The sequence below is a fragment of the Callorhinus ursinus genome, unplaced genomic scaffold, assembly GCF_003265705.2.
Source record: "Callorhinus ursinus isolate GAN/ISIS: 27379988/994484 unplaced genomic scaffold, GSC_fseal_2.0 scaffold3, whole genome shotgun sequence".
Taxonomy (NCBI): domain Eukaryota; kingdom Metazoa; phylum Chordata; class Mammalia; order Carnivora; family Otariidae; genus Callorhinus; species Callorhinus ursinus.
In genome coordinates this window covers 73,897,046-73,907,651 of record NW_027397065.1, presented here as the reverse complement: position 1 = coordinate 73,907,651, position 10,606 = coordinate 73,897,046, and the positions used below count along the sequence as shown (strand labels likewise).

Here is a 10,606-nt window from a genome sequence, read left to right as displayed (position 1 = left end):
CAGTTAAGATGTGTATATATATATATATATATACACACACACATATATATAAAATCATTACATTGTATACCTTAAACTTATACAATGTTATATGTCAATTATATTTCAAGAAAGCTGGAAAAAATAAATAATAATTTCAAACAAATAACTTGCAATACTAAAGACATGCTCTTCTAAAAGAAAAGTATTCCAGAAGTAGAATCAATCACTCAGCTTGACTGTTCTTTATAAAGATGTACTGACATTAACAAAACTATTCAGGAAAGACTTATCTTAGGCTATATTAGTAATGTGGATAATGGAAATAAATATAAACTGTAACACAATGGCATGGATTTTACACATTGATTTAACAAACTCATTTAAAATCCTCTTGATTGTGAAAGGAGAGAGGCAAAGATCATGGCAAGAGTCTTAGGAATGCTTCTAAATATTTCACATTGTGTAGGAGGTTTATTGAGATAAATTTGGGAATGAAGTTGCTGCACAATGCTTCCTGTGGAGTTGTAAATGTCATGTTCCAAATTCAGGATAATTCCATAACTGGAAAGGAGTTTTCGCAAACTGTCTACCAGTTTTCTATTATGCTCTTATTAATTGTTAATCCTTTCTTATACAAATCCCTTAATTTAATAAAGGCTGCTCATTGTGATACTTTATGCATACTTTAAAATAATCCTATTTATAATAACAGTAGAAAGTAGGGTTGAACAAATTATCTTTATTTGCCATTTTTGGTTTTACTCCTACTAATTAGAATTGTGGAAAATGCCTTTTTTTCCTCTTCTTTTGCTTAATTAATTTCCATGTCTGAAAATGAAATAGCTCGTTCAGCATAGAGGGAAATACTATATTTGTAGCCTCAATAAAATAGTGAGATTATAAGGGGAATTGGATGCAAACTATAATATATATAATAAATGTTTGAGTAGACTAAAATAAATTATATATATGTTATATATAATTATATAATTATATAATTATATAATTATATAATAAATTATATATAACATATATTGTTTTGCTGGCTTTGGTTTGGGATATTATATAAAAAGGTATATATGTACATATACTTAATTTTTTTTTTAACCATCAGTGCACTTTGGCTCCAAGCATCTTCGCTCATTCATATCAGTTCTCTTGGCTCATTTCCTTGGTTTTGTTGTGGGTTCCTGATTCATGGTTGTCCCTAGAGTCCCTACTCAGTTTAAGTTTGAAGGTTGTCCTCATTGTATATCAGTAACTTGGTATGTTTTTGGCAATTGCAACAAGTGAAATTTTCTAAAAATAATCAAGAAAATATAGTCTTCTGTTCCACTTCAACATTCTTTTTCATCATAGTCTTCCTCGAAACCTTCCCTGATCAACAGTCCCTTTATTTGGCCTTCTCACAGCACTATATAAGTCCCCCAATTATGATACAGACCCTAACGACACCAAAACAAAACCTGAAAAAGTAGTCATCTGTTTCTAGCACTTCTTTTATTTCATGTCAATTCCCACTATCATAATTTTTGGTACTTCACAAATGTTCCAAACACATTTGCAATGTAACTTCATTTGAAACAATGTTGACTTTCTCAGATTTGTGTGTCCTTTAAGATTTATCTCTGCTTTCTTAAAGTAATTAGCCAAAATAACCATTGGCCAATTAACATTTATCTTTAAAATGATGGCCCAGTACAGAACCAGTCTGGAAGAAAAGTTTTCTAGTAAATAACCAAAAAAGTCACCGAGATTCCTCCTATAACTTTAAGTAGTTCACTATCTAAGGAAGCAGAATTTTCAGATGCAAAGAATATGTTTATCTATACGCATACCTGTAAAATTAAGTATAATATGCGATAAATCCAATAGTACAATATTTATTAATCCTTCCAACAAATGTTTATTGAGCACCTAAACAGATCTAATTCTGTCTATGGTGCATTACAATGAACAAAACACAAAATCCATACTCTCATGAATTTTAGATTCTATTTGAGAGAGACAGAAAGTAATCATAGTAAACAAGTAAGTAATAGAACATGTTAAAAGACAGTAGTGTTAGGGAGAAAACATATGCAGTATAAGAGCAATAGGACAGTCTGTAACTTTCAAGTAGTTTGGACAGGGTAAGACCTCAAGTTAAAAATAACATTTAATAAAGATATTTTTCTTTTTTTTAAGATTTTATTTATTTATTTGACGGAGAGAGAGAGACAGAGAGAGGAAACACAAGCAGGGGCAGTGGGAGAGGGAGAAGCAGGCTTCCCGTGGAGCACGGAGCCTGATGGGGGCTCCATCCCAGGACCCCGGGACCATGACCTGAGCCGAAGGCAGACGCTTAACGACTGAGCCACCCAGGCACCCCAAGATATTTTTCTTATTTGATAAAGAATTTGCAGAAGGTAGGGACACAGCTGGTGAAGAGAAATGGTCAGTGTAAACTCGTGAAGGCAAGGAGAAACAGCAGAGTCAGTGGCACGGTGAATAAATGGGAGAAGAGATCAAAGGGCTTTGCAGAAGCTTTAAGGATATTATAAGGAGGGGCGCCTGGGTGGCTCAGTTGGTTAAGCGACTGCCTTCAGCTCAGGTCATGATCCTGGAGTCCCGGGATCGAGTCCCACATCGGGCTCCCTGCTCAGCAGGGAGTCTGCTTCTCCCTCTGACCCTCCCCCCTCTCATGCTCTCTATCTCTCATTCTCTCTCTCTCGAATAAATAAATAAAATCTTTAAAAAAAAAAGGATATTATAAGGATTTTGCCTTTGACTCAGTAAAATGAGGAAAGAGTAGAGTTTAGAACCAGGGAACAACCAAAGGGAAATTTATTTTGAAAATATTTCAGAGACCTCAATGCTGACAGTAGAGTGTAAGTGGGGAAGGTGACAACAGAGATACCATGTAGGAAGTTAATTGCTCCTAGTAATTGAGAAAAGGGGTGTTGGGCAGAGTAATGGAAATGATGAGAAGTGATGGGATCCTGTTCATGTTTTAAAAATGAAATGAATTCAACGTCTTGAATGTGGGATTTACAAGAAACAGTATGAATGATTGCAAAGTCTTGAACTTGGGCATAACGTTGGAGTAAAAGGGGAAAGACAGCCCTTGCAAATAGATGCTGTTGTCTTACACTATTTACAACCTGCAGTATAACTTGGTGGATCAAGTGTAAGGGCTGAGCCCCTCTCCCTGAACCAATACTGCACTCTTTCAAAGCAATGGGAGAGTCCCAGCATCTGGAGAGATGATACAAGGAGACCAACGGTCCACTTTATTTCGAACTCGGTAGCAAGCTTCACTCCGGCAGATCTGAGTCAGGGAGATTCTTTTGCGGCCACCAGGGAGCTTGCCGAGGTATTCCTGCAGCGCCGCCTAGGGGTGCTGCCCAGGCGCAAGGTCCTGGAACAAGGGAACTGCAGGCTAGGGTCAGCGGGTTTCAGGCAACAGATGGCCAGTAGAGAGGGGGTTGTAGCTGGTGAAGGCATTATGAAGGCAATATATATAGATACTTCGGTAGATGTATTTATCACTGAACTCAGATATTCCTAATTCTCAATCCTAAATCTTAGGGACTTTTAAATTTTTTATTTTATACTATTTTAAACAGTTAATTATTCATAATTTATATGTTTAAGTCTACTAATAAATCTCTAGAACTTTTGCACTTGTGTGACAGTATCTACTTGACATATTGAGAAAAATTTCAGCCTAAGAGCATTAATTTATCTTTCCATAAACTTTCTTTGATATTTTTTTTAAAATAAAACCAATGAGAATTGACTTAATCACCATTTCTGATGACCAAAGATTATAAATCATTTTATTCACTTATCTTGAATATTTAAAACATGAAAAAGGATGATAGAATAATTTTTCTCTGTGTTTAAAAAAATTAATAACAGTGAAAGTTAAGTATTTTGTTAAAAATTAGGAGTGTTTTAATAACAATCTTATTTTTTTTCATTTTCACTAATAGAGGAGTTATTAACATATATAAAACTTATCTACAATTTATTATTACATCTCTAGGGTCAGGAACACCCTTTGATTTTTATAAAAGGTGCTCAAAATATTTAATGAATGAATAAATGGATGAATAAAAATGAAAGACCCACAGTTGTCTGATATAATCAATTACACGATACTGAGAGGCATTTTCCCCATTTCCAATATAAAAAAAATTGGACATAGAGTAATCTCCGTATTGGGCATTCTTTGGGAAAGCATCATACAAGGGAGACTACTGAGAGAGTCTGAGCAATGAGAGTCATTGTAGGGACCCTTTTTAATTTCAGGCTCTCCAAGAAATTTAACATATCACCTTCATTATCAAAAAATAATAGGATATCTGTCATTAAGGACTGTTTCAGAACTCTGAAAAAATGGTTTCTGTACAACATAGGTCCTCTATTGCCAAAGAAACCTGCTAATCAATCTCCTTCAGGATAATTTTTGGAAACTTGATTTGACGATACTAGAGATGACTGCCACAATTTTTAAATTTATTAAAAGTGGGTGATAAAATAAGTGACAGGGCAAGTTAATATCAGTTTGAAATTATCTGAATGAAGATAATTAAAAATATTCAAAAAAGAATTCCAATTACTGATATGAAATATTAATAAAAATAGCTAACACGAAATTTTTTAACTAATTTTCAATCAAATGAATATTATATTTGAATCATAATTAACGTGAAATGTTCATAAGATATACCTTCTTCTAACTTTTCCATTTTTTGTTGATTTTATTTGAATGAATAATCCTAGGGCGTTTCTCTCCCTTCATTTCAGTTTTTATTCCCCTTAAGCTCTGTCTTTTTAACAGTCAGGCTTCTGGTTGTATGAATGGGTTCTTGGAATATAATAAGTCAAACAAGTTAAGTTTTACTATGATTTGATATGTCAGCCTTGTAATGTGACTAATTTTAACTAGACCACGTGGGTTGTTTTTCTTTTGTAATTATATTACCATGCAAACTAAAATGTCTATAGTCAGAGAAGTTTGTGCCTTTTCACCCTGGAAGTTGGGGGAAAAAATATCATTCAAGAAGACTGAAATAAATAATTCTGCATTAAGGATATGTCAGTATTGTACTCTCACTCCAAAAGCATAGCATTTTCACTAATTGGAAAGCACATAAATCTTTGGTATTGTTTATGATATACTCAGCAGGGAATGTGACTTCCTAGCGTAGGCCCAACAGAGTGCTCCATTTATAAATAAATCATATTTGGAGCTTGAGAAACAAGAAATCAGTTGGTGGCAGTTGGCCTCTGTGAATCTCAGGAACTCCAGATAATTAACTGCCAGTATTTTTTTTTTCCCTTTCTATTGAATCATTCATTGACAGAAAAACAGACTTAATTACAAATAAATATGTAATACATTTCTGAAAACTTGACACATTCATAATGCTGTATCTTAATGGAATATTCAGCATTATTACTGTCATTACTATGCATTTTCAAAGTCACCATGGGAGGTAAGTGTATTTTCCATTAAAGGATTATTTCAGTCTGAAATCGGTCTGAACTATTATTACCTATAACCCTCAGTAGCACAAATGTCATACAAAAATAAGAAAATGTAATATTCTTTGTTATTATTTAAGTGAATAGAACAAAACAAAATTACTATATTGTTGATATTTTGAGATAGCATAAAGATGGCCATGTTTTAAATTGGCTTGTGATAAATTTTTAAGTGGTCTATACATGACTATTACTTTTAATATGACAACTTTTTCACAAATCAGAGCATAACAAAACTCACTGGTAAAAGAATTCTTACCTAAATCATGTTAATTTGGCTAGAGGTCTCAATAGTAACCATAATGACTTTGGGCCCTTACCTGCATTCAATGTCATGTTGTACCAAGATCGTGAGTCCATGGAGAAACTTTTCTTCCTAGGGAAAAAAATGAAGCTGGAGACAAGGTAGTTGTAAAAACTTGTTTATTTTTTTTAAAAATAAATACAAAAATATAAATATAAAACATTAGCAGATAGATTTTGATGAAATTAAATTGCACAAACGTTTGTATACCAGGTTGCAAATCACACCTACTAACACCACATGTACGTTTTTTTCTTTTTAATTTAATGTACAGAACAGGATATACCTTAAAGTTTTTCTTCACCTTTTTAAAAGCTTCATTTGCAAGGGCAGGACGTATATCTAACAGAAGCGGCTTGTTTGTGAGGTTGCTTAAGGGAGAACTATCCTGTTCATGTTTCTGAAATTATCTTTTATTTCTAAGATGGACAACACTGAATTTCCATAGCTTTGGCTCTTGGAAGTGATTAAATAAAATTTCGTATATATTCCATGAAACATCCTACAGGAAAAAGAATTAATGTAATTAATGAACAAATTAAAAAGTAAATGGGAAAAAATTGTGCTGAGTGGCAGGAAAATTCTCCTGAATATCAAATATTGTAAAGTGGTGGGGACGGGGTCCGTCAAGTTACTTCCTCTTGTTTGAATAGAATATATATATATATCTATAGATATATCTATAGATATAGATATATCTATATCTATCTCCTAGGTTAAGAGTCTTTGTCACTTTCCCCGCCACCGTACATTTCCGCCAGCTTATTAAACCGAGGGCCCCATTCTCGGAGGTAATCGTAGTTTTGGTCTCCATCAGTAGTACCTGATTCTAAGGAGCTCAGAGATTCTGCAATGGAATCATTTCCTTCGTAGGCGTAAGTTGCAAGTGAGTCGTAGGGAGGCGCGGTGGGGTCGAGATCATGCTCTTTGAGCCTTTCATTAATGAAATCTCGGACATCCGTGTTATCTGGAGCCGTGGGAGTCCTCCGAGGTATAAATAAAGTTTCCGGAATAATATCTCGTCGGAGCTTCTTCTCCTCGATCGCTGCGGGGTTCCTCAGGGTGCCGATGTCAAACGCCTGAGTGTCTTCCTCGCCACCACCTTCATCGTTATAGCTCACAATGTTGTCTCTGATGTCTTCTTTAGACAAGATCAGAGGCTCTTTCTTTCGCTGCCTTTTCAGGGCTGCAAACAGTACTACTATGACTTGAAAAAAAAAGAAAGAAAGAAAAGATTAATTAGCTGTCCGTCTAAAACACTATATAAATAACGAGCGGAAGTACTGTGGAGGAATTTGAGTTATTTAGGTTTTCGGGGACAGGCTAGGATTTTTAGATTAATTTTGAACTTCCATCATTTGGGGAGGGCAGGGGTGGAAAGGAGAGAGGCAATTGAGGATTTAGCCAGGATGGGTGGGGTATGCAAGCAGTGTTTCTAATGTATTTTTAAAGCCATCTGGGATATTTCTCAAATACAGTGAGATATTTTGTCTATTTTCCTAAGAACTGTTTAAAGTTAGTTCCTGATTGTACAGACATTATTTATACTTTGCATTGAATAGTGACATAAGGTGTTACATAAAAAATAGACACAAGTTGAATTCAGCTTCAAATAAAACAATTGAGGACAAAAGTATGCCCATATTTTGCACATCCTTATACAATATTGAAAATGCAGCATTCTTCACAAGATACAGTGTTGGTTTTGGTTAAATAGTTTTGCTGATGGATTTGCATAGATATTTTTTCTTACATTGTTAAAAGAAGGGAAGGGCAAATGACCTCCTGATTAGGCACTATTGGTTTATCAATCTTTGAGGTATTACATGGAAATATATATCACACATGAGACCAAAAAGAAAGTTATCAGATCACATGATAGCAAAGAATAAATTTCAATTTCTACCTTGAATTACCTCCAGAAAGCATGTAGGAACCTTAGCTAGATATATCTCAAACAACTGGAGATTTACAAATAGAAATGTATATCATTCAGAAAGGACATTTCCCTACTACTGATACCTGAGAAGGTATCAATAATAATAATATAATGATTTTACTAATCATGATGATAATAGCATAAAAGATAGGAGAATGTTAAATTCTCTCTGGCTGTTATTAGTTTTCCACCCTCATTTACTATCCCCAAATACTTGGGACATGAGCCTTGAGAATGATGATTTGGGGTAACAGATCTGAATTCAATTAAATAAGAAAAGAGAGGGAAAATATTTTACCGGGTATATGTATGATGAAATATCTATGTTTATTAATAGCTTCTTTAGAAGAAACATTTAAAGAATATGGGATTTATTATCATTATGAACTGAATCTGTCCTCTCAAAATTCATGTTTAAAGCCTAAATCCCCAAAGTGATGGTATTTGGAAGGGGTGTCTTTAGGGGGTAGTTAAGTCAAAGGGTAGAGCACTCATGAATTGAATTAGTGCTTTTATGAAAAGAAACAAGAGAGATTATTGCCATCTGCCATGTGGGGATACAGCCTAGACAGCCATCTTGAAACTAGGAAGTATGCCCTCACCAAATTTGGAATCTGCCAGTGCCTTGATTTTGGACTTTCCAGCCTCCAAAACTATGAGAAATACATTTCTGGGGTTGAAACCATGCAGTCTATGGTATGCTTATAGCAGACTGAACTAAGAGAATTACATTAGTATGGGAAGGGCTCTTAAATTTTGTTTTCTCTTTTATTAACATAGGACAGTCAGTCTACCTGCCTTGAAGCTTCTCTGAAGGGACTTTTTTAATGCCTAGAAAAAATAAGGTTTTAATCCATTGATAAGTATTCTTGATCTTCAAAGTGGTTAAAAAATAAATAGGCCACCACTAAGAGAGAAAAAAAATTGTTTATTCTTCAAGTCTTTGAGAAAAATATGACATTTTACTTTGCTTAAATTCATATTTTCATGCACACACATAAACTTATGATGTGAAGATTTTAAACCTTAGATTGTTTATTGTCAGCCAAATGATCTTACCCGGTAAAAAATGTTCTAATAATGAGGCTAATGAAACTAAGATTGGCTCCAAAATCCAAGTTCATTTTACTGCTTCTTAGAATGTCAGATACAATGTTTTTGATTAGGGTCATAGGAATATGCACAATAGTTTTAAGATAAGGCAACTGGAGAGTAAACTTAATCTGATTTTTCATTCAAAAGCAGTTAAAAAGCAATTTGCTCTAGGTTATAAAATCAAGTATTATTGTTGCAGGGGAAAGTGAACCAGGTAAAGGGCTATTTTAACATGATTTCAATGGAAAGACTCCAACCAGCCCTCATATGAAAAAAAAAAAAAAACCTGGAAATAAACTTTAGATTTCCTGAAAAACTAGCTATAACAGACAGCAAAGTATCTTGCCTTGTTTAAGCCACTCAGAAATTGTGTAACCTTGCAAAATGTTTTGAATATCTCTAACTTTCGGTCTTATAATTTAAGAAAGAAAGGTAATAACTATCTGATCAGATAAAATATTTTAATATAAACAACATCCCGTCATTAACTTAGGTCTATCTTAGATGTTGGAGTTAATGGGGGAGGAGTTATTTTAATAAGAGAATTTCTTATTGACAAATACACTAATGTAAACAGTCCAGGAAATAATCACATTTTCTTTCCTTTTTTTTTTTAAGATTTTATTTATTTGTCAGAGAGAGAGCACAAGCAGAGGGAGAAGCAGCCTCCCTGCTGAGGAAGGAGCCAGACGCGGGACTCCATTCCAGGACGCCGGCATCATGACCTGAGCCAAAGATGGACACTTAACTGACTGAGCCACCCAGGCGTCCTTCTAATCATGTTCTCTTTGAGGTTTCTTACCCAGTAGAATAATGATGCAGAGGAGGATGGCGATGAGCGCTCCCGTGCTGAGGCCCGCGGGGAGGAGCAAGGCTTCGGCGCTGCAGGATTGCATGTTGCCTTGGCTGTCACAGGTGCACACTCGGATGCTCAAAGTACCCGTGCTGCTCTGAATCGGGTAATCATTGTCTGATATCACCACAGGCAAGAGATAGGTACTTATTTCGTGTCTATTGAATCCATTTTTTCTGGTTAAAATTCGGGCAGTATTATCTAAAATAAATTTTAACATATTACAGATGGCTTGGGACCGTAAGTTTCTCTCATGCTGCTCACCCAGGCTTGACAATACAAGTAAAGAGATGTTTATGTAAAATATTAAATGAAGATCAATTTTCCTGTAACATGCCTACAATGCAACATTTGAAAATACAGGTAAGATAAATTAATTTGAGGAGTCTCCGACTATGATTGCTTATTTGACAGGTTTCTAACTTTTTCGCACATAATGCTTTTACGATGGTGAATTTTTATAAGTGAACATTTTACCGGGACTGCGAGGATAATGGCATATTGTTTTTCAGAGTTTTCAGAAAATATAAATAAGCATACCAAGGAAAAAATCATAGTAAATTGTTTTTATTTGTATATGCATATATGTTTATACATGTGCACACACATACAGAGAGAAAACACACATTAATCCAATACTCATGAAGAAAAATATGAATGAGTAAATTTTACGTGTAGTTGCGTTTTTAAAATCAATCATGCACTCAAAACCATTCAAGAGTCACAATATATAAACAGTGGTGAACAAGTTCGTTCATTAGTTCTTTGTTTTCTTTCTTTCTTTCCTTCTTCCTTTTTTCTTTATTTTTTCCTTCCTTTTTTTTTTCTTTTAAAGATTTTATTTATTTATTTATTTATTTATTTATTTATTTATTTCATATTGAAAGAGAGTGTGAGC

The 10,606-nt window shown here is 34.3% G+C and overlaps 1 protein-coding gene across 4 annotated transcripts in view; it reads right to left on the bottom strand.

Annotated features, from left to right (window-relative positions):
• Positions 1 to 6,509: 6,509 nt before the first annotated feature.
• CDH10 (cadherin 10) overlaps positions 6,510 to 10,606 on the bottom strand; it is a 179,079-nt gene continuing 174,982 nt past the window's right edge. For 2 of the 4 annotated variants that reach the window (XM_025867446.2, XM_073886998.1), the window contains exons 11-12: positions 9,658 to 9,909; positions 6,510 to 7,028 (exon numbers count right to left, since the gene is read on the bottom strand). In XM_025867446.2, coding sequence (XP_025723231.1) covers positions 6,538 to 7,028; positions 9,658 to 9,909 — 743 coding nt within the window. In that variant the 3' untranslated portion in view covers positions 6,510 to 6,537. The remainder of the gene's footprint in view (positions 7,029 to 9,657; positions 9,910 to 10,606) is intronic. The other 2 variants (XM_073887002.1, XM_073887008.1) reach the window with 2 other exon arrangements.